General features: G+C 45.0%; 1 protein-coding gene across 5 annotated transcripts in view; it reads right to left on the bottom strand.

Annotated features, from left to right (window-relative positions):
* The window catches only part of Cdh26 (cadherin 26), a 52222-nt gene that overhangs the window by 21874 nt on the left and 3558 nt on the right, over positions 1 to 26790 (bottom strand). For 4 of the 5 annotated variants that reach the window (XR_013109073.1, XR_013109074.1, XR_013109075.1 and 1 more), the window contains exons 2-8: positions 19211 to 19315; positions 17406 to 17633; positions 10503 to 10650; positions 8569 to 8735; positions 7505 to 7633; positions 4930 to 5115; positions 1891 to 2159 (exon numbers count right to left, since the gene is read on the bottom strand). Coding sequence is in view for 2 of the 5 variants with exons in the window: in XM_076930351.1 (XP_076786466.1) it covers positions 1891 to 2159; positions 4930 to 5115; positions 7505 to 7633; positions 8569 to 8735; positions 10503 to 10650; positions 17406 to 17633; positions 19211 to 19315 (1232 nt within the window). In the remaining 3 variants the exon portion in view is untranslated. The remainder of the gene's footprint in view (positions 1 to 1890; positions 2160 to 4929; positions 5116 to 7504; positions 7634 to 8568; positions 8736 to 10502; positions 10651 to 17405; positions 17634 to 19210; positions 19316 to 26790) is intronic. The other variant, XM_076930352.1, reaches the window with a different exon arrangement.

The following is a 26790-nucleotide window of genomic DNA, read 5'->3' as shown; positions in this document are numbered from 1 at the left end:
CTTGGTCACCATGCAGTAGCACTATTTGAAAGGATTAGGAGGTGTGGCTTTACTGGAGGAAGTCTGTCACTGGGAGTAAGTTTGAGGTTTCACAAGCCCAAGCCAGGCCAGATGCTTTGCTTTTCTTGCTGCCTGTGGAACTGGATAAAGAACTTTTGGCTACTTGTCCAGCTCTATGTCTGTCTGTATGTTTTCTGCTATTATGATAACAGACAAACCTCAGAAACTGCAAGCAAGCCCCGACTGAATGTTTTCCTTTTCGAGAGTTGCCGTGATAATGGCTTCTCTCCACAGTAATACAAACCCTAACTAAGATAACTACAATTCCCATCGCGAGTAATTTGGGAATTCAAAGACAATTGAACTCCAAATGTGCATCCAAGTACTCTAAGCTTGAAGGCTCAGGGATGACAGCGAGGATTTCAACAAGTCCAGGGTCACTAAAGTAAGTATCCTTCTCCTAGGAGGTGTGCCTTGGGAAATACCTGGTGCAGGAGCAGAATCAGTCTTAAGGTATCAGTAGGTGGTGGCTTCCTGTTCAGTACAGCGTACCACAGACACACAGGTCTTGACTCCTCTTGCAGTGTCTGCCTTGAAGCAGATCTCAGAGGATTTTCCTTACCTGAGGATCATCTCCCTACTCCTCATCTTGTGAACATGAAACCATTTTAAGCAGTACACAGAAGACTCTAGGATTTCTGAGAGTGGCTGCCATCAGATGGTATCCATTGGAAGCATGTCTGGTTGCTAACCACTATGGCTCTGGAGGGACCACATTATGGAATTTGTGTACTCAGCCAGCAGCAGCAGAGCTCAGGCAAAGAAAGGGCAGCATCTCTGTGGGTTTTGTCTTCTTCATCTGGGAAAATGCTTCCAACAGGGTTCACCACGATCCCTCTTGATAGGCAATGGGCCATAGCTCTTGTCTTATGCACAACTTTGTCAATTAGGGAAGATCCCAGTAGTTCCTGTGGTTTTATAATATTTACAAGCCAAGGGTAGAAACTCAAGAGTTCAGACATAGATAATCTTAGCCCAAAAATGCCCTCAAGGCAAATTTGGTCATCAAAAGATAACTAACTACAACCAATGTATAATATACAATACAAAGTAAAACTCTGCTCTCTGGACACATCTACCCTGTCATAGGAGACACTCAAACCAACACCCTGGCTGACACCATGCTATAGTATTTCATCGTTGGAGTGGTCAAGACATAAACCACAAGTAGAGTGGTAGTTGTCAGGAGCCTGGGGAAAGGGACCAAGGAAGTGGACTGGAAAGGGGAATTAGGGAAGGAGTTGGGAAAGGGGATCTGGGAAAGAGAAAAGATGTCCTGGGGACTTGGAAAAGGAACTGGGAAGAGACTTGGGGAGCTGGTGTTTGCTGGGCACAGAACTTCCTTCTGGGTAAACAAAAGATGTTCTGGGTGGTGTGTGAATTCCTTCACTGCCACAGACAGAACTCTTAAAGTCAAAAATGCTTGACTATTAAATATTTCATTTAAAATATTAAGTATTAGTAAAATTATTTACCTAGAAGCCATAACATCTATAAAGAGAGACACAGAACCATAACAAATCATATATATGATAAATCATATATATATTAATAGGTTATGAGTGGTCAAAGGGAATAAGCAGGGGGCTCCAGGAGGGAGCTGCTGGTGAGGGTAGGACTGATTTGGGCTAAGAAGTGGTAATGGAAGTCAGGCTAACCCAGCCAGGGACTGCAGAATGAGTCAGCCAATGGACATTCACCAGGTAGCTTCTTACCCTTTTACTTTTGGGACTGAACCAGTCTTAGCAACATTCTGTAGCAGCCAGGTGGCCAACAGTCCCCTCCCTGCCTCCTCAGAGCCAGCCATACTTCCTGCTCCTCTGTGCCCACCTTATCTGGTTGTCAGCCCTGTCTGGGTCTGTAGCATTGAAATATCCCAGCTGGATGGCGGGCCAGGCCCCGTCCTCCTCACTGACGACGAAGCTCCTAGGGTGTAAGGCTGGTGGGTCATTGGTGTCCAGCACCTGCACGCTCACCGTGGCGCTGGCCATCGCCTTCCTCAACGGCTGCAGCTGGCCCTCCTTACAAGCGAAGAGCTGCTCCTGATTCTCCACAACAATGATGAGGCTGTGGGTTACTTGAGTTTCATAATCCAAAGGCTGCCAAGGTAAGAGAGGGCTTGATTAGTGCCCACTGCTCCCTGGCTGGAGGAAACTCCACGGAGTCATCATCGGGAATCCAACAGAGGATGGAATTGATCAAAGGCCAGTCTTCAGATTCCTTTCAAATCACTTATGGGGCTCACTCTTTCCCCCTCCTCTCCTGGCTGCACAGAGCCTCCATCCATCAGACAGTGATGAAAAATGCAACAAACCCCAGAACTCATGAAACATTTAAAGTGTTAACCACACCACAGGAAAAAAAAAATCAGAGGAACTTGGAGAAATATGGATACTAATGATCATAGTTACTCGGGGTACAAAGTGGCCAGGGACATGGAAGGGCTGAGAGTCAGGAGGTTTGAAGAACTGTGGGGAGTGGAGGGGATTATCCTAACACCCAGTTTCCCAAGGATGGCAGGGAAGGGGTTTGGAGTCAGGAGGGGCCAAAGCTCCGTTCTCTGGTGATTTTTCTGTCTTTAACTCTTGGCTATTCTGTGGCCAAAAGCTACTTACTTTTGGTAATTTTTCTCCTCCTTTAACTCTTTGCTATTCTAAGGCCAAAAGCCATTGGCTTCTGGTAATTTGATTCCAGATGATAGCATCAGGGAAAGCTGAAAAAAAAAAAGGCTTAGTTTCTCTCTGGCTCAAGGGCCCTTTGGCCAGGTGAGAGGCTTGGAGCTTTTTAACTCTTTGTGAGCCAAAGAGAAAAGAAGGAAGGAAGGAAGGAAGGAAGGAAGGGAGGGAGGGAGGGAGGGAGGGAGGGAGGGAGGAAGGAAGGAAGGAAGGAAGGAAGGAAGGAAGAGTTCACACACACACACACACATTCACACACTCACACAGGCACACACACACACACACACACACACACACACACACACACTTTGGCCAGGCCCGATCACCTGTCTCAACAATTCCACAAATGTTCATGCATACTTACATACATACACATTTATCTATACATGTATGTATGTACATACATATAGACATACAAACATACATGTACATATATACATTTGGTGGAGGGGGCTAAGCCCCAAATGCCTCATTGTATTTCTTATCTTTGGCAGTTTACTCCTTCTTAGACAAAAGTTCTTCATAAAATTACCTCACAGATAAAACGTTACACAAAAGGGGAGTTACAGAAGGATGTGTATATTAAGTTCAAAGCAGTTCTGTAAGCTCAGTATAAGTTCAAAGCAACAGTTTCACATGGCCTTGCTTTATCATAGTGCACATCTGTGGCTTCATCCTTGGGCCTGACATAGAATGAATGTTTCCCCTCGATTATATATCTGTTGCAAGCCTGCTTTCTTATCCTAGTGCAATTAGCCTGTGACACATGATGGTTTTCAGAGCTCAGTTTGTAACTTTATTCCATGGGGGTTGGGGGGAGGTTGAAATTACTTGTATCAATTTAAGAGTTCTGTAAAATCATTAGAGAAATCATGAAATCATGAAGTCATCTATATAGCTTTACTACATGAGAGTACATCTTCATATTGATCTGCAGGAAATTTGGCCAATAAGGTGGGCTGATGCCAAAGAATCCTTAGACTATGTAATAGTGACAGGAAAGGTACATAAGCATCGAGAAGCAATCCTGGGATGAAGTCTTTGGTGACCTTGCATCTCACAGCTCACCCACAGCTCACCCATTGAAGGCCACACAAAAATGATAGACCATCTCCAAAAAAGACACTTGCATGTCTTGGCCTTTTCTAGATGGCTTCTGACAAGGAACTCAGTGGCAGGCAACTGAGCAGAAGGCTGTCAGGGACCTTGCTATGCACAGTGTGGACCGTTGCTCCTTGGTATTTCCTGAAGCTTGTTCGACCAACAGGCAGAATCTCTCGACTCTACCCAGATGTATTGACTCCAGCTAGTTCTTCCAATTGACTTAGCTGTACCATGAGAAAGGTCTCCTTGAAAGTCATAAACACTAAGAGCATTGGAGTCTGCCTGCCCTGTCAGAATCCACCCTCTCAGCTATGAGACTTTATATAAAAGCATCCGTCTAATCTTTAATTTCCTCACCTATAAAATTATGGTAAGAATATTTTCCTCCAAGGCCAGCTACTCCATCGCATAGAGTAGATGGATCCTTGAGCTAATCACACGTGACAACCTGCACAAATGCCCCAACGTTTACACTTCAGATATTTAAAATGTTTTAAACCCAGGAGATTAAAAGAAGAACTTTCAGTTGGAGAAGCATGTTTAAAGGAAATGGGGATGTGGCTCACCCAGTCCTGCCCTTCCTATCATACACAAAGCACTTGATCCCCAACGTCACACAAAGCAAGCATGGTTGTGTACACCCACAATCCCAGCACTCCAGGGTTAAAGACAAGATCAGAGATGTAAGGGAGTCCTCTACTACATAGTGAGCTCAAGGCCAGTCTGCAATACTTGAAACACTTTACCAAGAAAATAAATAAACTTTTGAGTTCGCTTTCATCACATCAGGGGAAAGAAAAATAACATCAAACTTCCAGGGCTCTTGTGAACATAGTAAATTTTCTCTCCAACAGCAACATCAAAGAATCCAATAAGATTCTAAAAAGTTGATTATTATCCTTTCTGCAGGAAGAGCCCTTGGCCCCTAGACAAAGGGCTCAGCGGCTTCTGCATTCTTCTAAGGGTTGCACAGGGCACAATATGTGCTCTGCACACAGTGAATGTTTAGCAGGTACCAGTCCCTCAGGCATTATGGCTTGTCCTCCAGACAGGGACCACAACACCCACCACCACCTGGTATTGACTTTACCTTGATAATACTTAATAACCCTTGGTTAGTCTCAGGGTCAGTCACGATGTCAAAATGCCCCTCCTCGTTGCCATCCCGTATGTTGAATTGTGTTCTCCACGCTGGTGTAAATGGAGAATCTCCATCTCGAACAGGGAGATACAACACGTCCTGTTCCACTTGACCTTCAGAAATCTGAATCTCATACTGGAAGAAATAATCATCATTTCCATGTCATGGGCACAGAGACACACCATGGAGATGGAGAGCAGGAAGTGAGAGGAAGAGAGCAGGAAGTGAGAGGAGGAGAGCAGGAAGTGAGAGGAGGAGAGCAGGAAGTGAGAGGAGTGCAGGAAGTGAGAGGAGGAGAGCAGGAAGTGAGAGGAGGAGTGCAGGAAGTGAGAGGAGCTCAGGAAGTGAGAGGAGAGCAGGAAGTGAGAGGAAGAGAGCAGGAAGTGAGAGGAGTGCAGGAAGTGAGAGGAGTGCAGGAAGTGAGAGGAGGAGAGCAGGAAGTGAGAGGAGGAGAGCAGGAAATGAGAGGAGGAGAGCAGGAAGTGAGAGGAGTGCAGGAAGTGAGAGGAGGACAGCAGGAAGTGAGAGGAGAGCAGGAAGTGAGAGGAGGAGAGCAGGAAGTGAGAGGAGGAGTGCAGGAAGTGAGAGGAGCTCAGGAAGTGAGAGGAGAGCAGGAAGTGAGAGGAAGAGAGCAGGAAGTGAGAGGAGTGCAGGAAGTGAGAGGAGGAGAGCAGGAAGTGAGAGGAGGAGAGCAGGAAGTGAGAGGAAGAGAGCAGGAAGTGAGAGGAGTGCAGGAAGTGAGAGGAGGAGAGCAGGAAGTGAGAGGAGGAGAGCAGGAAGTGAGAGGAGTGCGGGAAGTGAGAGGAGGAGAGCAGGAAGTGAGAGGAGGAGTGCAGGAAGTGAGAGGAGCTCAGGAAGTGAGAGGAGGAGAGGAGGAAGTGAGAGGAGGAGTACAGGAAGTGAGAGGAGGAGAGGAGGAAGTGAGAGGAGAGCAGAAAGCAAGAGGAGAGCAGGAAGTGAGAGGAGGAGAGCAGGAAGTGAGAGGAGGAGAGCAGGAAGTGAGAGGAAGAGAGCAGGAAGTGAGAGGAAGAGAGCAGGAAGTGAGAGGAGGAGAGGAGGAAGTGAGAGGAGGAGAGCAGAAAGCAAGAGGAGTGCAGGAAATGAGAGGAGGAGAGCAGGAAGTGAGAGGAGGAGAGCAGGAAGTGAGAGGAGGAGAGCAGGAAGTGAGAGAAGAGGAGGAAGTGAGAGGAGGAGAGGAGGAAGTGAGAGGAGGAGAGGAGGAAGTGAGAGGAGGAGAGCAGGAAGTGAGAGGAGGAGAGGAGGAAGTGAGAGGAGGGAGAGGCTCCTCAGGAAGACACCCTTGGCCTTTGGGCATTCGAATTCCTCCAGTTATAGTAGAAAATACCATTGCCTCAGCAGCACGATCCTACGTACAAATGGCATTTCTTGGGACTCCATGTCTATAGCTGGACGATTTTAAAGATGCTCAGTGCATTTTTGTGCTGAGAGTTTTCAAGACGCAACACATATCTCAGCCTGTGAGCCTTAAGTGTCCCAGCTCTTCCCCAACTGAGGAGAGATTTGTTTGGATCAAGGTGACCACCTTTCCAGCACACGTGGTTCCTCGAAATGGCTCGCTTTTCAGTAGTTTTTGGTGATAGGTCTCAGCAAGCACAGCAGGACGGCAATGTATTTTTTTTCCAGGTTTACTTCTGAGCACACAGATTTGTCCTAAGCCAGGGGAAGATTCTGATACGTGGTTTAACTGTAAGATTATTTTGCCATTCGTATAAACTTTTGGATGAGGTGCTTTCATCTGAAAACATTCCACGTTGGTTTATGTAATTAAAAAAATTAAATGACACATTTTAAAATTAATTGCTTGAATCATTAATACAGCAGTTACTATGTGCTGGCAAAAAAATTAATAATATCTCCTAGGAGCTGACAATGGATGCATGAGGTGGGGGGATTAGGCAGAAACTAGAACAAATGAATTCATTAAATATAACACGATGAGGAAGATGAAAGACCCAAAGGCTTGGAGTGCCCAGAAAAGGTACAGGGTGTTTACTGGGTCATCAAGGGAAACCACCTCTCAGAATCAATTTTTGTGTGCACACACATACACTTGCATGAGCCCCCCAAAAACAACTTAAGAGTCAGTTCTCTCCTTCTATCTGTATTCCAGGGGTATCAGGATGTCAGCAAGTTCTTTTGCCCACTGAGTCATCCTGAAGGCACCAACCTTGCTTTATTTAGACAGGTGTCCCACTGAGACCTATGGCTCATTGATTGGGCAAAGATGGCTGCCAACGGACCTCACCCATCCTCCTGCCTGTCCTCAGTGGATATCGCCATGTCCAAAGTTTTATATGGGTGTCAGTCTTAGGTCCTCACACTTGGGCAGCGAGTATGTTACAGATTGGACTCTCTGTCTAGCCCCAGGTAGACCCCTCGGTTCCAGTGTAGCCCACTCTGGACAATTGTATGTATCTCGCTCATGACCCAGTAAAAGTACCTAAGCCTAGGACTTGGGGGCCCTTTATGAGAGGCCTCGGAACTCAGGCAGCCTATGACTTACATGGTCTTCCATAAATGTGGGCATGTGGTTGTTGCCATCTTCTACACTGACATGAATGGTGGCTGTGGATGACAGGGACGGCTCTCCACAATCACTTGCTCTGATGATCAGTGTGAACCTAGGAGCCGTCTACTAGGGAGGAAAACGAATGCTAAGCCTCACAAACACAGGAAAGGCGAACATTAATAAGGACATTTCCTTTATCAATTTGCATAGCAAGGGTTAAACACAGGAAATTCCCAACTGGGTGTGGGTGCACCAGAGTTCAACCCTGGGTGTTAGCATTTTGTTTAAGCTCCACCCTACAGTTACCTGGCAACAGCCAGGTAGGCCTGACCACTATAAAAGGGGCTGCTTGCCCCTCCTCACTCTCTTACTCTCTTGTTCCTCTCTTGCTCTCTCTTGCCTTTCTGCCCGCTTTTTCCCCATTCCCCTTCCCCCTCTCTCCATCTGCTGATGGCTGGTCTCTCTCTCTCTCTCTCTCTCTCTCTCTCTCTCTCTCTCTCTCTCTTCTCTCTCTCTCTCTATCTCTCTCTCTCTCTATCTCTCTCTCTCTCTCTGCCTGTCTCTTCCTCTACTACCCTCTTAACTCTCCTCCCCATGCCCTGAATAAACTCTATTCTATACCATTGTGTGTGGCTGGTCTCTCAAGGGGAAGGGATGCCTCAGCATGGGCCCACAGAGTCACTCCCTTCCCCCATACCTCATCCACCAAACATATCCCCTCTCTCTTTGTCTTTTTATAAACACATCACTGGGTGTTGTTCTTCAGGCATTGTCTGCCTTCATTTTTAACACAGTCTCTCTCTCTCTCTCTCTCTCTCTCTCTCTCTCTCTCTGCCTGGAGCTCACCAGTTTGGGGGGGGGGCTCTAGATATGTGGATTTTCTGCATGTGTAGCTCTGGGACAACAGGGACAACAGGAACTCTGCTGGAGCACTCAGCTGTTGTTTGCATGGTTCTCCTAGGCTGGAGCAGGGGGCTGCCAGCTAGTGCAGCAAGTACTCTGTCAGCAGAGTTAGCTCACCACCCCTGGTGCTTTTAAAATGATAAAATCTACATAACCTCATAATGTAAGCATCCGGATAGTCGAACTTCCCCGCTGACTAGATCAATCCGAAAGCCGCTTTCTCTGAGCAATGGCGTTTGAGAGACAAGGAAATAAAGGACTTGAGAATTCGGGGTGTTTTCCTGATCCAAATCGACCGTTAACAACTGAAGAATAGGTTGACCTAGAAAGAAGTTTTTAAGAATGTTATTGGTGGCTGAAGGCGGTTTGTCAAAATAGAAAGAGGGAAAAGTCTTTGCCAAATGCCATCAGGGGCACACGCCATGAATGAGATATTTAAATGAGAATTCATCATAGAGACATGCAATACAAGATACAGGTGGATATTTAACCAAGGCTAAACTTCAAAGAGCTTTCCAGTCACAATTGCCATGGCAGAAGAGTGAGGGACAAAACTGACAGGTGAAGAAGTTTTTAAATGTATATAGAAAAAATACATAGACAAAATGGAAAAGTAAATAATAAGCCCAACAATATATTTGAAATTCCTGTGGCAAGCATGCATTCTTCATGTAGAAGAAGTGGGCTGTGACCAAGAAAGAAATGACAAACATATTAACTGAAAATGGACACAACAAATAAATGAGCAATTAAAAAAAGGGGGGGGTGGCTGAGAAGTGTATGGAGGCATTAACCATGATAGGAAAGATGCACAGACAGCCTTTGGCACATGCTCATTGCTGCTGAATACGTGACCCTCTCCAGTTCTGGCCAGTTTGCAGCATCTACCTCTCTTCCCCAGAGGTCAGGCCTCATGAAGGACTCCTGATGCAGCACAACTTACCTTGAGTATGTTTCTCAAACACACTTTACAAAAAAAATACTTTTTAAAAGGCATCAACAAACCAGTCTGCAGTAGGAGATCAAGGAAATACCTCAGAGCTTGTCCACAAAAAAAAAAAAAAAAAAAAAAAAAAAAAAAAAAAAATCTAGTGTGCAAGATGTGCAGGGAAGTGTTGTGGGTGAAATATTTATCATTACTACATGTCTATGTGATGGGGGCATGCACATGCATGCTGCAGAGCAAGGGGGAGGTCAAAGAACAGCTTTCTGGAGATTATTTTCTCCTTCCTCCTTTATTCCAGTGCTGGGACTCGAACTTGGGGCCTTGGGCTTTAGCAATGCATTGTCATTGAAGTTATTTTACTGACCCCAAAAGTTCTTTAACAACAAGGAAATACACACGTACATGAAAAAAAAAAAAAAAAAAAAAACCCAACCTGGTAATACAAATGTTTAAAGTATTAATACATGTGTATTTTCTGCTATCACGAAAAGTTCATATATGAACATGTATTTACATTCATCTATAAAACCTGATAATGAGGGAGCACACACAAAACAAATTTTATGTAACCATGCATTTAAACAAGCACAAAGAAAAAATACTAAAACTTTAAAAGCTTCTGAAAATGCTCTCTGTCTCCACATTTTAGTTCTTGAAGTGTTCCAAAGACTGCTCTACAGTGCTAAACACTGCTTGTGTTATAAACGTAGGTCCTCCTTCTAGAAACATTAGTTTGGGATGTAGAGACTTAGTTTCTGAAGCCCAGATGCTAGACATCACTTTCCTGCCATTCTACACATGGGACCCCTACAAAGCTTCCTGTGAGCCTCCCACAGCTTCACCTCTGTCCCTCTAGGTGTGGCTCTGTTGCTAGGCTCTCTGTTGCTAGGCTGCATTTACACACCAGCTCTTGAGATGCTGCAGCACCCACATCCTTCCAAGGCCAACACAAAATGAACCCGGCAGAGCAAAGACTTCTGTGGCTCTGGGCCTGCAACCTTTGAAACATGAGCCGTGAAAAGTCTTCCCAGGTGACCAGGATAAAAGTCCTCATCAATATCAAAGCAGGAAGGTAAAAAAATAAATAAATAAAAGACACCCAGGGCAAAGAGTACACACACAGCACCACACATCCCGACACACCTGCAGCTTGGCTCTCTTTCACACTGATGTTAAATTCCTTCTCAGGAAATTGGGGTGCATGATCATTCACATCTCTGATCCTAATGTTGAAAATCAGAGATTCATCCACAACTTTCCCCGTGGATCGGTCTACGGCATCAAAGTAAACCTGGGAAACAGAGAACAGTGAACAGTGTGATTGTGTCTACCTGAAGACCCTGGCCAGAGAGCTACTGATACAAAGATTGTGGTGCAGTCCCAGGGTAGGGATTGCATCAGCACCAGGAACCTTGTTGCCCCAGGGACTGAGGAGCACAGGCTCCTGAAGACCAGATGCAAGCATGTTTGGGGAAAACCCTCATTTGTTTTCAAGGTCAAACTCGGTTTCTCCATTTGAATGGGGGTGCTGGGGAGCTGTTTCTACAGCTTATCAGTGTTTTTTAAAGGAAGACACAGTGAATAGTAGCCATGTATGGGTTTGGGGATAAGGAATGCCCAGAGGAACCAACACAGACATTGACACATTAGGTTAATAGAGGGCAACTGTCCTCACAAGCCTCTCCAGCAGGTCTAAGATCCCTCCCTTCCCAGAAGCATCAAACTAGTAAGTTAAGCTTGTGTGTTGAGAATACCTGGGAAAGCTGAGCAAATTAACTCGGATAGAAAGAAGTAAATAACAAAGATCAGAGAAGATTATCAAGTAAACGGACAATGCCAAACAGCTGTCACAGAACTAGACACTAGTCCTTTAGATGATTGATTAAATTAACAAGGCTCTAGGAAACTTGTTGAGGGGGATGGGGCACAGAGAAAGGACAAGAATAAAAGGAAGTGTCAAGATCACAAATGTAAGAAGAGACATTACTGCAAATCTTACGTTTGTAAGAAAGACAGAAACCCTTTCTCCCCTAAGTTGCTTCTTGTCAGAGTGCTTTGTGACTGCATCAAAAATGAAACCAGCACACACACACAGGCACACGCACACCCACACACACACACGTGCATGCATTAGCACACATATGCACATACACACATATGCACATTCATGCACATGCGCAAACACATGTGCTAACACACACATGTACGTACATACACACATATGCATACACACACACATGCCCATAATTTTCTTTTACAAAGAAAACAGCCTAAAAGGGCTATAAACTGTAGGAGTACAGCTCCCTTATAGCCTGTCAGTGGCAAACGTGTGCAGATAACAGAAGCTTTGTGGTTCTCAGTAAGGGACTGGGGAGTGAGTAGAGCCTAGGGGACTTGGAACAGGGAAGCTACTCTACAGGGGCTGTGATGAAGGCACCTTATCAACCCACGTGATGCAAAACACCAAGAGTACATCTGGACAGGAAATAGGCAAGCAATTGGCTCTGGTTGGTAAGACTGTAAAACCCTAGCTCATTAGTTACAACAGAGATGACATCACACCAGGGCAAGATGCTGACAGCAGGGAACTCTGGGAACTCCCTCCACTTGCTGTTCTGTTCTTTCACAAATCTAAAAACGCTGTGAAAAGCACATCCCACTGATTGCAATATTAAAATAAGGCAATGATGACTGTATAACTCATAATGTGCCATTAATTATAAAATAAAAAAATAGAATGTATATGTAATATTCTAGCTATCGGTCTGCCTGCATGTGAGAGAAATGTGTGCATATTTTTAAATGACTGTAACCTGCCTCGCTGCTGTATCTCCCTTGCTCTATAATGCAAGGTTTGATCTGCTACAAGCTGAGAGGCTATAGGGACAGAGCCTGCTGGGAGCCTGAAGGAATTCAGTTGCAGCAAAAGGAACACAGCGCCCATGAGCTGCAGTACGGAGGTGCCCTCAAGCACAGGACCACTCCACAACCTGACCTTGGTTGCAGGCACAGGATCCTACTAAGGGTGTCAAGAAAAATGAGTTCCTTAAAGAAGCAGGGGCGGAGGGGTACCAGGCAGACAGATGGACCCTTCACACCCTCGCAGAAGCCATAGGAAGCAGCCTGTGCTCTCTGTACCAGAGAGAGCGTGATTGGCTATTCAACCCCCGGAGGAGGTAGAAGAACCCAGCTCCGGCCAGGTAGCAGAGCCTGAAACGGGTGTCTAGCCTTCCTCTTCTCATTGTGCTCTTCGCGAACTAGCCTGGGCAGCCTCGGTTCCCTCCTGTAAGGCTGACGGATGCTGCAGGGCTCCTACTCCTGAGCTACTCCGCCTCAGGGATTCTGGCATACATTTTTAAAGTTTTCACAAGCAAATTGGCTCTCTCCCACTCTGCTGCTCCCTCGTCCTCCATAATTCATGGTTGTGCTGGCAGTTCTCTGCTCCTTAATCACCCTGACTTCTAGCTCTCAGACTGGGCCAACTGTAATCCTCCCACTTAAACAAGAACCATGTGTTTGTTTTGTGTTTATTATTTTATATTCCATTTATTATCCTAAAAGCTACATCTGAGACCTTTAGTTCTGACAGATGCCCGAAGAGCCTGCGCACTGTTTATTCATTGGCAAGATGCAAAGAAATTCCAGGCGACTCAGTCACAATGCAGAAAGGAAATACCACCGGTGCTTTCTGTACTTGGAATGGTTTTCAGCCTTTTGTTAGAGCCTGGAGATTTACACCCTTGGATAAACAAACCGTGCAGCGCTTGCATGACGGACCGCCATATGGCCGTTTGTAATTACACGCAGAAGATCTATAGCTTCGCACCCAGACTAGCAGAGGAAGCGTCTTAAATGCCCCAGGCACAACAGGAAATCAGTTACATGCATGACTTAGAAGTGGGTCAGGCTGGTGGAGCATGGACAGTTGATACATAATTATTTGAAAGAGTGTAAAAGGATGGGTTGGAATGGATACTTGTGTCCTGTGAAACTGAGAAGGTTTAAAATAAATAGAAGAGATTCCTACACAGGGAAAAGACATTCTTCTCTACGTGAATCCATCAAGAATCACACCGCAGTTTTCAGCAGGTTTTTACAAATTTAAGTTTATAGCATTAACAAGCAATCCCACACTCTCCATCTCCCAAACTCAAATTCTACGTGCTTTGTCTAATTTTAGAGACCACCCTGCCCCATGACTGGCTGGTTTTGTGTGTCAACTTGACACCAGCTGGAGTTATTACAGAGAAAGGAGCCTCCCTTGAGGAAATGCCTCCATGAGATCCAGCTGTAAGGCATTTCCTCAATTAGTGATCAAGGGTGGGAGGGCCCTTTGTGGGTGATGTCATCCCTGGGCTGACAGTCCTGAGTCTATAAGAAAGCAAGCTGAGCAAGCCAGGGGAAGCAAGCCAGTCAGCCGCATCCCTCCATGGCTTCTGCATCAGCTCCTGCCTCCAGGTTCCTGTCCTGTGTGAGTTCCAGTCCTGACTTTCTTTGGTGATCGACAGCAGTGTGGAAGTATAAGCTGAATAAACCCTTTCCTCTCCAACTTGCTTCTTAGACATGATGTTTTGTGCAGGAATAGAAACCCTGACTGAGACACACACCCCACCCCAGGTTACACCAGGGAACGTCATGCATCTGGAGTTCCTCGTTGCAGCCTCGGTGTATTTCCTTGGTTTGGAATGGTGTCCTGTCTTTCTAGTATCTCAAAACCAATAATCAGTATTTAAGACGAGAAGTGGCTGGTTAGAGTAAAACATGCTGGCTGACATGGCATATGCCACTTTCCACACTTTCCACGTCTGGGGACCTCCACCTGAGGGTGATAGTCTCAAAATTACATTGGAATTTGTGCTCATGTTCTGGAAGCTGGAACTGAAACCCATTATGGCAGGAGCCTGAGATGGAGCCTGTTCAGGCTTCTCTTCATGGGGGTTGCTGGTCACTAGTAAGCCCAAGAATCCCTGGCCGGTGTCACTCAAGTCTCTGCCTCCATCTCCTCAGTTTAACCCCAAGTATTCACTCTCTTCTGTGTCTAAATATCCTCCTCCTCCTCCTCCTCTTCTTCCTCTTCCTCTTTTTTCTTCCTCTTAGGACATTGGCCAATCTGGCCCAGTATGACCTCATCTTAACTCGATTGCACTGCAAGGACTCAATGGTCCAATAAAGATACATTCACAGCTACCATGACTGAGACTAGTGCTCATCCTTGTGGTAGGTCTGATTAGGTAGGTAGGCCTCCTGGAAAACTCAATTTTACCAGCCTGGTCCCCTCACGTACACATCCAATGTACTTACCTGAGACACTACCACATGAAAGGCCCCGCTCTTGACCTTAAGGGGATGGTCACAAGGAAGGCCAGGGTCCTGCACCTCTTAGAATCCACAGTCTGATGGCAAGATGGACTTTAAAACCAAACACAAATGCACACATTCCAGAAAACATTAAAGTGAAAGTGAATCAGAGTCACAGAACAGAGGATGATGGGGTGGAGGTGGCAGCACGTAAGCTCCACCCTGTGTTTACTTCATGAAACTTTACAGTCAGATGAGAGGACAAGGTGGCTTGATTTTTCATAACATTTGCATATTTACATGAATCTATATAAGGGACCATTGTGGTGGATGGGGAGATTACCTAGTTAAGTGTCTATCGTGCAAAACGAGTTGGCATCCCTAGGACCCATGAAAAAGCCAGTCACAGTGTCATGCATCTGTATCCTAAACATGGGGATGTAGAGACAACAGGCCCTCCTAGCCAGCCTAAAAAAATAGATGAGCCTTGGTTCAGCGAGAGAACGTGTCTCAAAAAGTAAGGTAAAAAGCAACAGAGGAAGACACCCAATCTCCACATGCGCAGAAATACACATGAAAGTCTTCCTGCCCCACCCCGTGTGTGTGTGTGTGTGTGTGTGTGTGTGTGTCCTTATGAAGCAATCAAGTTATGATAAGGTCATACTGGACCAGGATTGGCCAATGTCCTAATAAGAATGATATTCTGACACAGAAGAGGGCAAACACTTAGGGTTAAACACACACACACATACACAGTGTTTTAGTTAGGGTTTCATTGCTGCAAACAGACCCCATGACCAGGGCAACTCTTATAAGGGACATTTAAGTAGGGCTGGGTTACCGGTTCAGAGGTTTACAGGTTCAGTCTATTGTCGTCAAGATGGAAGCATGGCTGCATCCAGGCAGGCACAGTGCAGGAGGAACTGAAAGTTCCACATCTTGTTCAGAAGGCACACAGAAGACTGTCTTCCAGGTGGCTAGGAGGAGGCTCTCATTGCCCACCCCCACAGTGACACACTTCTTCCAATGAGGCCACACCTACTCCAACAAGGCCATACTTCCTAATAGTGCCACTCCCTGGGCCAACCATATTCAAACCACCACACAAAGTAAATGTAAAAAGACATGTTATTTTGATGTCATGGTATAACAGGCCCCCAGACTTAGCACATAATGAAAGTACCACTGGGCCTTGGGACCCAGCATGCAGAACGAGCAAAGACCTGACTCATCAAAGACCATTGCCCTTGGAAAGTCCCTGAATGTACTAATCTTGCTTTTAGGCTTCTGTAGCTCAGCATCTGGCTAACTATTCTTGACAACTGTGGAGTTTCAACCCAGGATATCACTTGTGCTTAAAAACCCACTCCAAGAAAGTGTCAGGACTACACTAGGGTCCCAAGCCCCAGTATAGTTTCCGGCCGGCTAATAAAGACTTCCTCTTGACTTAAACCTGTGTCCAAGTGGTCTGCTCTGGAGATTACCTCACATCCCCCCCCCCCCCCCCCGAGGGTGTGATGCATGTCCCTAACATACTACACCTTTTTGTTCTAAATGGTACCTGGGAACTATCTGTGACTTGAACAGTGCATCTGTCTCAACCCCAAGTTTCAGAAAAGGCTCCTAGGGACCAGACATCTTGTCAAGCCTGTGACTTTCATGCCAGCTCCGATCATGTCATTCAAAGCATTTAGAGCAAACAAGCCAGGCCAACCACGCTGAGGCTAAACATTTGGTTCAATCTTGTTAAGCCTCCTGCTGCTGCTGCTGTGCACTGGCCCATTCCTGTCAGCACAGCAGCAGAACGGTGCCCCAGCATCACTTCAGGGCTCGTTAGAGTACTGACTGCCTGGCCTTATTCAAATGAACAAAGCAATCTGCACAATGAGAGCATGTGTGCACCTGTGTGCAGAGGCCAGAGACCTATGTCAGGTGTCTGCCCCAGTGTCTCAGTGAAAGAGTGTCTCTCAATCAATTGGAGCTCAGCAATCTCCAGACTGGCTGGCCAGCAAGGATCCTCCTGTCTCTGTGTCCCTACCTCTGATGAGACAGTTACACATAATTTTCAGCTTTTGACCTGAGTTCTGGGAATCATACTTGGGGCCTCATGCTTAGACAGCAAGCACTCTGTCTATCAAGTCACCACCCCAGCCCCAAATCTGCATTTCACCATGATCCTCCGGTGCTATTTACTAAGAACTGAAAAGCTCCTTCAGCATCCCTCTTGCACTTTCCCTTTTCTTACTAGCTCTGTAAATCCCAGCCAAGCCCTGCTCCACAAGTCCGCAAGAACAAAGGATGACAACCTATGTCTCTGGGGGAGTTGGGAACATGATATACCACACTGTGATTTGAAGCCTTTTTCTTTGTAATTTTCTTTCCTGGTTTGAAACCTGAATTTCAACTGCATGGAAGTCCCCAGAGTGATAAAATCCCTGAGTCCACATGGGCCTGGATAACTGGTCAGTAAACCTTCCCTCAGCAGCTGCCACCCGGGGTCTATGTGTAGCTGCTTTCCATACTCCAAATGTCACCTGCCAGAAACCAAAACATAGCATTTTACAGATGATCCCTTAATCCCATTGGGACAGTGGTCAGAAAGCTGTTGATAGCCCCTTACACCCACTGTAGTGAAGTCTAAAGATGACTCCAGAATTAGCTATGTTCCACATGGACCTCCACAACTTGACACACTGAGAAATGTACTAACTTCCTGGATCTTAACAGAGTTAGCCAACAAATGCTTACCAAGTCCAATACCGTACAGGAGCTTTGCACTGAACACAAGCTTAAACTATACCCCATTTTAGATACCATAAAAGACGGTGTCACTTCTCGATCGACAGGGCGGTGAACATATATTTTTCCACTCTGGTGATCTTCTATAGAGAATAAACCAATCTCTGGAAATTCATCCACACCGGGTCCTCTGATTAAATACATCAGCGATACATTCTTTGACATATTATTGAAGAGCTGGAAGGAGGAAAACAGGAAAAAAAATTAAAGAAATCTGAGAATAAACCACAGTGATCTTCAAAAAGCAAGGCTAAGAACTAAGAGATTTTCAGGAATAGACACAAACTATCACACTTCTAAGGGGCTGCTAAGGAAGCAAAGCATGGTATGGGAACAAAGCATGCTATGGGAACAAAGATCCTGAGTCAGGGGACTGTAGGGCTGGCTCAGTGGTTAAGAGTGCTCGGTGTTCTTTTAGAGAACAAGAGTTTCATCCAGTACCCACACAATTGCCTGTAACTCTAGCTTTGGAGATCTGATGCCTTTGGCCTCTGTGGACAACTGCACTCATGTCCACAAACCTATACAAGGGCATACACATTAACACAGCACTACAAGCAATAAAAATAAAGTCTGAGACTGGATCAAGTGGTTAAGAGTGATCACTTTTCTGCTCTCGCAAAAGCCTAGAGTGTGGGTGCCAGTGCCTGTTTCAGGACCTATAACTCCAATTCCAGTGAGATCCTACTCCTCTGGCTTCCACAGACACCTGCACTGATATGTACACCCAATTAAAAAACAAGAATAAAACTTTTTAAACAATAAAATAAAGATATGGGTTGCCACATGGACTGGAATAGAGACACTGGAGATAGCACAGATGTTTGTGTGATCAGAAAGAAGCACACACTGGCCTGCCCATTCCAGGGCCTTGGATATTGGATATTCTGCTGTCCTAAGGAAGATTGACAATGTGCCCTGTCAGGAAAGTCTGGCAGCCATGCCCTTAAATGAGAAAGGCAAGTCACAGGACGGTGTGTGCATCTTTACATTCCTAAACTGCATGGAAGTACCTGGAAGAACACATACCAGTGTGTTCATGTGGGCTTCCTCTTGAGAGAATGAGGAAGAACACGGCCACACATGTAACATTTTAAGAAGAGAAGCACTGTCCTCACCCTTCTTATTCTTTCTTAAACAAATGATTACATCAACATCATCATTTGTGAGTGTGATTTAGTGTGTGTGTGTTTGTGTTTGTGTGTGTGTGTGTGTGTGTGTGTACATGCCAGTGGAGGTTGGAGAACAACTATCAGGAGTTAGTTTTCTCTTTCTTCTACATGGTCTTTGGGATCACATTCAGGTTGCCAGGCTTAGTGCCAACATACCTGTGGCAAAGCAAGCATTTTAATGATCTTTCCCTATAGTTAAGAATGATTTTTAAAAACAACAACAAAAAAAGTGAATGCTTGCATGGGTCAGTGAAACAGAACTGCAGGTTAGGAGTTAATTTCCTCACAGCTACAAGGAGAAGCCACAGTGCAAAGGTGCATCCTCAGGCAGAAGCATAGACTGTAGAAATCAGGCATCCAGAGTCCCATCCATGTCCCCCCCCACACACACACACACCACTCTGTTGGACCCTAAGTCAGGCAGGTACATAGCAAGGACTCTGTCAAATCCCTTTTAAAAACAAGTGGTATGATCCTGGCTTCTTTCCCTAAAGAGATAATCCACAAATGCCAGCAGAAATCCTTTCAAGGAGTCCTCTCCAGAAAAGACATTCTGTCCACCGAGGTCAAGTACGTCCTTACCTCCCCTACAAGTTTAGGAAAGGGCCCTGGGTCTTCCTCCTGCATTTCCAGGGTGGTGAGAACCCATCTTCTCTTGAATCGCTGTAAAGGTTGGTGGCTCTGTCCCTGCAGGGCACAGGATGACAGTGTCAGTAAGGATAGTGATGAGCTTAACATCCTGGATCTGTGTGTCCGAGCTTCATAGTTGGGCACTATGAGCTGACACAGCATGCATGTTCTGGTTTTTTGTTTTGTTTTTGTTTTGCACCCAGAGCTAGCATCTGAGTCTGTGCATTGCAAGTGTCTGTCCTCTTAACAGCTGCTGTCATTCCTAAGGGTGAGGCACAGGCTGTCCACTGATTTCACAAGGCTAGTGAGATGGTTTTAGAACTTTGCAAAAATGGCATTAAAGATTATTGTCTACCAGGTATAACTGTGTGACCTATAACAATAAGCAAATAGCCTAATGAAAAGAAAAGCAGTCCCTTCATTAGTGTCTTAGTCTTCCTGAAATCATTGACAAGAAAAAAATCTCCATTTGACTTTTAATGCTAATATCTACTAGTTTCCCTTTTAACAAACATGTACATACACAGACATGAGCCTCTGAATTGAAACACTCCATCCTGGAAGGAAACTCATTAAACTTAGGAAATAAACAACTCACAAGTCTCAGGAAATAATTGAAATTTACAGGACACACTGTAAAGAGATAATCTCTTAATAGCATCACCTGTCAATGTAAAAAGCTTATGGCCCATGAGCTGAGGCAGGAAATAGGGGGTGAGACATCCAGCAGGGCTAGAGAAAATTCTGGGAAATAATCAGAGATATGGAAGAATTGTTCCAGAATGGTGAGAAGACAGACATAAACCAGCCATGAAACTGAACTAATGTTAAAATAAAGGGGAAATTTCACCCTGAACTCTGAGGACAAAGATGTTTGAAACTGAGGAGAAGAACTATCCTTGTGGTAGACATATAATAGAATAAATGGGCTATATAAGTTATAAGCTAGTCAGGAAACAAGCCTAAACTTGTGACTTAGGCATTTATTCATAAATAATTAGTCTCAGTCTTTACTTCTGGGAATTAAGTGGTTGAAGGAAAAACTTAATTTTGCTAGCACAAGGCCCCTATCCCTGCCCATCTCAAGGTATATAAGCAGTAAGGAAGGCTAAACAACACACACACACACACACACACACACACACACAGACACAAACACACATACACACACATACATACATACACACACATATACACACATACACACATACACACACGTGGGAATTCAGTCCTAAAACAAACAAACAAACAAACAAACAAACCCCAGCCAGGATCATCTTAATAAGAACAATTCTAGATACCCAGCAGAGAGCCTCAACTAGATCAGTCCTGTTGGTCTTTCTTGACAGAAGGAAGATGGGGAGTCTTCAGATCCTCACCTGAGATTCCAGCCCCTCTTATCTGTTCCCCCAACATATAACCCTTTCCTAGATGAATACAGCCTTTTGGGGGAGCTATAGTATTTAGAGCACTGGTTCTCAACCTGTTGCAACCACTTTGGCAAACCTCTAACTCCAAAAAAATATTTACATTGTGATTAATAGCAGCAGCAAAATTACTGTTATGAAGTAACAACAAAGACAACTTTATGGTTCTGGGTCAATATAGCGCGAGGAAATGTATTAAAGGGTCACAGCATTAGGAAGGTTGAGGACCACTGATTCAGAGGGTAGAAGTTTAACTATGACTCCACCCATGCTGCTATGGAGAGGTTGCTATCCCTGCTTGGGTAGGAGAACTTCCCAGTGATACAGCCATTGGTGGATAATCTACATCCCTGACAGTAAGCCCAATAAGCTAACTGGCTCACAAGCCAGACTTGGGTAGAAAGGGGGTTTGTTTGTTTGTTTGTTTGTCCAGTCACTGACACCCTCAGACATTTGCCACATCTCTCCAAGAAAAGTTAATGGAACTCAGACAGACAGTCTTAGGTTTAGACTGTGGCCTCAGATATTTGCCAGGCAAGGGAATCTGTATAGAATGTAACCCAATGGTTTATTTCTCATTAAATTCATTACACAATGACCATCTACCTATATGTCCTATGATGGATTCTGCCCACATTAACTTTTGTCCTATTTATCTTTATCTGCAACAACACTAAGCTTTTTGGAATGACTTACTTATAAAGTGAATGGATAGAATAAAAACACTAAGCATTCTCAGGCAACATGAGAGGAAGGGTAATGTTCACAGTGGTGGGTATCACACTGCCCACCCTGAAACCTGAAGGGATCAGAACCAGGGCACTTAATTGCAATAAACAAGGATGTGTTGTCCAATCCTGCAGCCTTGCACTGTTGGCTGCTTTCTGATCCTCCCAGGTTACTCTAGTTAGACATGAAGGTATCCTTGGGGCTCACTGTCAGTACCTGGCGGGTGTTAAAGACCACATCTGCCTACAATTCTAAGTTCCTCAAAGCAACCATGAGCAAGGCACCGAAGAACCCAGCCTCACTACTTATGGGCAAAGAGCAGACTCTGGCCTCTTTCATTAGAATTGATTCTCAAACCCACCTGGGTGATTAAGACAACCATCAACTTCCTCTTGGAAGCTGTTAGCAACTCTGACCTTAAAGCAAAAGAATGACACTAATTAATTAGTATCATTAACTAATGCCCTTATTAGCATCCTATAGCAACTCCCGGAAGTAGCACAAATACCCAGAATGCATCTCTGCATTTAGATTTCTGTTTTATGGCTCTAGGGACGGAGCCCAGAGGCTCCTCCTGGGTGCTAGGTAAGTACTCCTCTGCTGAGCCATGTCCTAGCCCCTGTGTGTAGTGTCAGTAGCTATGATGTCCTGCTAACTGCATCTCAATTTATGACCAATGAGTCCCTAACCACAAGGAAATGAACAGAAAGACTCTGGTGCATCACTGCCAACAGAAGGGATGCTGAACCACCGAAGGAGACAGAGATAACCTCATCTACCCAGGGTCAGCACAAAGGTTGACATGCTTGCACAGGAGTTAACACCAAATGTCAGCTGATGATGGGGGCTTAACTGGGATTCTTTTCTGTCTCCGCTTCTGTTCCTTTATTTACAGTAATTGGTAAAATAATAGAACTTGGCATTTCACTGAGAATTTCCTATTGTGTGATCTATATTCCAACAGCCTCTCCCCCCTCCTAAAAAAATAAATCCATACACAAGACTGTGGAAACACAAGGACAGGTACTGTAATAGGGTCCAAAGCTACAGTAAGCCAGAGTGTGTGTATTTAAGAGGAAAAGACAGAGGCAGCAAAAGTGGGCACATTAGAAACATGATAAAGCAAATGGGGCAAAAAAATTAACAATTAATGAATTTTCATAAAGGGTATTTTGATAGGTCAGTGAGATGGCTCAGAGTGTAAAGGAGCTTGCAGTGCAGTCCATGGTGTTCATTGCAGCAACAGAAAGCTACACACACACACACACATACACACGCACATGCATGCACACATACGGGCGTGCACACACACGCACACGCACACACACATGCACATGTGCACATACAAACAATCACAAAACTCACAAGATGAACCAAGGGCTGAGGGTGTAGACCCAGGACACATGCGAAAGGTCCAGAGCAGGGGACACATCTGTGGAGCTGATGGCCAGTCCCACAGGGAACAGCAGTAATGCAGCTTTAGTAAGCTGTCACTCAGGCTGGGGTGAGGCTTACTGGTGATACAGATGCCCAAGAGTCACCCACGCTCCTGAGGGTAATCACTCCCTCATATTGTTCCTGTAAGGACTCCAGTAAATTCATAGGTACACTGAGCTGGCCTTGGTTGGATTCTGTTTCTGCCTCTTCAACTAAAGGAAAGCATCTCTGTGGGTATCCTGGGAAAGTTACCAGGATACCCATATCAATGGAAGCTCATTCAAGCATATTCACATACCATATCATCAGTAATGGCTGGGACACTGACACTGTAGAATTTGGGTATAGTCTCAAAAGAGAAAACCCAGAATTCAAAGTGTTCAGATCTTTTCAAGTGCAAACACATGGGAAGCCAGACTCTCTGCACATTCTTCAACTGAACAGCATTCACAACTGATTAAACACAAATGCAGAGAGGAGAACCCAGCTGTCTCCCACAAAGCCAGACACTCTAACGACTCGACAAAGCGCCAAACGGCACTGCTCCTCTCGTTATGCAGAATCTGAAAAGTATGGTTTTTTTGAGTAAATTTCTGTTATTCATATTTGTATGTGATGGGGTTATTGTTCTCTTTAGTGAATTAAACATGGTTAAGATTTGTCCACTTTTATTTCTAACATGTTATCAGTAAATACAACTCATACAGTCAGAGTCTGTAGAATATGAACTGAAATCATAAGTCCCATCCACCAGGTCACCACCAAGTGACCAAGTGTGACCATGGAGTCGCACATTCAGATTTTTTTTTTTTTTTTTTTTTTTTTGTCAGGGTTTCTCTGTGTAGTCCTGGCTGGCCTGGAACTCAGAGAGATCCACCTGCCTCTGCCTCCCAAGTGCTGGAACCATCACTGCCTGTCTGGGATCTGTCTTAACTCAGGATCACAGTGGGCTTTGAAGTTTCACAGGAAATGAAGACACATTCTACGTGTGTCCAGGTGCAGCCAGCCACCCTCACAGTGATCCTTGGTATGTTCAGGTTGTTTTGTTTCTGTCAAAACAAACAATGACATTTGTTGCCTGCAACAGACTATATTTCTATTTCTAACTATTTGCTTAAAGGGAAAGAGTTTTCTGTGTTCATGCAAGTATGTATTCATGTGTGTGCATTATGTATTCTGTGTTCATGTTTGTATTCATGTGTGTGTGCATTGATGTATGTATTCATGTGTGTGTATGCATGTATGTATTTATGAATATGTATGTGCAGCCATGGGATCCTCCTGTGTTTTTTCCCCAACCCTGGGAGGACAGGTGTGCTCTATGTGGAACTCAAGTCCTCAGGTATGTCCAGAAGTTGTCCTCCTGAAAGGACACCATTCACAGCAACTTCACCAGCAACTGCAGGATGCCTCTAGCCCCAAGCAAAGAAGTTTCAAAGTCTCTGAATTTCTAACCCTTAAATCAGTATATTCAGACATTGAGTTTTTATTGATTAATATTGGAAAATTTAAATATAGGTCCTCGGGGTTGCAGAAATGGCTCAGCAATCATAAGCACCGGGTGCTCTTCCAGAGGACCTGGTTTCCGTTCTCAGCAGCCACATGGTGGCTCGCAGTCATCTATAACTCTGGTTCCAGGGAATCCAACACCTACTGACCTTCATCAGCACAAGCACTGGTGGTACACAGGCATCTAGGCAGAGCACCCATACACATAAAATAAAAATAATTCTAAAAAAATTTTAAAGACGAAATTGCAATTCTTGAAAATGAATGCAGAGATTGATTTTGTTTCTGTCCCAGACTTTGGGGCATTGGTGAGGACTGTCTGTCTGGAGAAGTCTGTCTATCCCTCTCAAGTCTCTCAGTCTAAGGTGGAGTCTTTAAGTGACTACCTCGAACTCCAGCTCTGCAGATTCATTCTGTCCTAATAGCACAAACGTGCCCAGTCAACAGGCAGGTAAAGCCAATTGCATCCTCAAAAAGCATTAAGGCAGAAAGGTTTACACTTTGCCAGAGAGGTACCTGAAGCCCACATTGCAGCTCCTGTCTGCTCTTTCTTCTCCTGTGCAGCCTCAGAACGGCTCATCTGCATGATGCAAAAGGACTGGAAATTGTTCCCGCCGCCAAAATGACTCTGTAAGAGTGCTTATTACACCTCCATCCTGGACAATTGAGGCAGTTCCTCCCAAAAGGACACCATTCACAGCAATTTGCATAATGCTCTCTGCAGTGCTGCTAGGACTGTCCTCAGGCTGGCTTCCCCAGCTGTAGCCTACCTCAGGCTGTTTTAGTGGAGTGGCAGGCAGGCAAACTCTTTCCCCTCCACCCTGCCTGCCCTTTCACAGGTAAGACTGGACTTGGGCCATTGGTACCATCCAAGCTTACCTGGTGGGGAGCATGATATTTTTTGAGAACAAAAAAAAAATCCCAAAATAAATTAGATGGGGGAGGGAGGGAGGGAGGGGAAGAGAGAGAGAGAGAGAGAGAGAGAGAGAGAGAGAGAGAGAGAGAGAGAGAGAGAGAACGAACAAGCATTTTCAGAAGGAACATTTTCTATTTGGGGTCTTAATTTTTTATTTTCTCTCTCTCTCTCTCTCTCTCTCTCTCTCTCTCTCTCTCTCTCTCTCTCTCTCTCATATAGCCTAAGCTGGCTCAATCTTGCTGCATAGCCAATGATGGCCTCAAACCTCTAATCCTCCCCTACACAGTGCTAGGCATCAACTGTTGCGACCATCACGCCCAGTTTATACGACACTGGGGTTTGAACTCCTGACCTTGTGTGTGCTAAGTAAGCACTCTACCAACCAAGTTACAGCCTTAGTCCAAATATTTAAAATTTTAACATACACTTGCATTCAAGGAAGATTTGGGGCCCTAGAAATCAGCATTCTAAAGTCCCAGGAGACATTTCTGCACAGGTTCCTTGACCTTCCATCTGTACCTAGCTTCTGGGCTCTAAATGTGCAGTTGGAGGGCACCCTGGGGATGGGCTATTCAAGCCTGTGCTTTACAGTGTGGCAGCCACTGGTCATGAGGATCTCACTGAATACTTAGAAGATGAGCATGCACATGTGGAATTGAATCTTAAATTAGACTTAAGTGAAGTTTAAATGGCCTCTTTTAACTAGTGATGGCTGCCTTCTCTGCACGGAGAAGACAACACTGAGGAACCCTGACACATAGCTGTGTGTCAGGCTTGAGTTCCAACCCTGTCCCTTTCTTCAATAGCTGCAAGTGGTTTAACCTCCCCGAGTCTGAATCTCATCTGTGTGGTGATGCGTAATTGCACACAACCGTGTATACAGTTGTGTATACGGAATCCTCACAGTCGTAGGACCACAGTGGTTTTGAGGTATAGTATGGGGAGCATTTAAGAGTATTTAAGACAGATGGAATGAGGGGGACCCTGCAGGTGTCACAGCAGGCGTAGAAACTGCAGAGTTAACTCAGTTCAGACTGAATTCGTCAACCTGGATCAAGCCTTGGGAGTCTGATGCTAGGTAATTTATTGCCAACATACTTAAATGCAACATAATTTGGGGGAAAGTTTCCTTGTGTAATACAGTCCCCAAGGAAACATACTTACATCAAAGCTCAACTCAGGGTTCATGTCATTTCTTCCAAAATGATGGATTGTGGAGATGTGTTCCTTATACCAGCTTAAGGGTCCAGGGAAGGATCTGGGGTAGTCTCAGTCATACAGATAGTGTAGAGGCCACTTTGGGCTGTTAGTCATGTCTGGTCCTGGTTGGGGGAGCTTGGGGGAGCTGCTGGCTGTACAGATAATATAAGGATCATTTAGACTATTAGGTATCTCAGGTCCTGGTTGCATGATATACCTGGCCCAACAGATGACGCAGGTCCCCCAGGCTGTTAGTCAATTCCCAGATTGCTGGACGGAAAAACAGGTTTTACATCTTTTCCATCAAAAAGACA

This window comes from Arvicanthis niloticus, chromosome 2 (genome assembly GCF_011762505.2).
Source record: "Arvicanthis niloticus isolate mArvNil1 chromosome 2, mArvNil1.pat.X, whole genome shotgun sequence".
NCBI classification, from domain to species: domain Eukaryota; kingdom Metazoa; phylum Chordata; class Mammalia; order Rodentia; family Muridae; genus Arvicanthis; species Arvicanthis niloticus.
The sequence above is the reverse complement of the archived record's forward strand: the minus strand, read 5'-3'. Positions and strand labels throughout refer to the sequence as shown.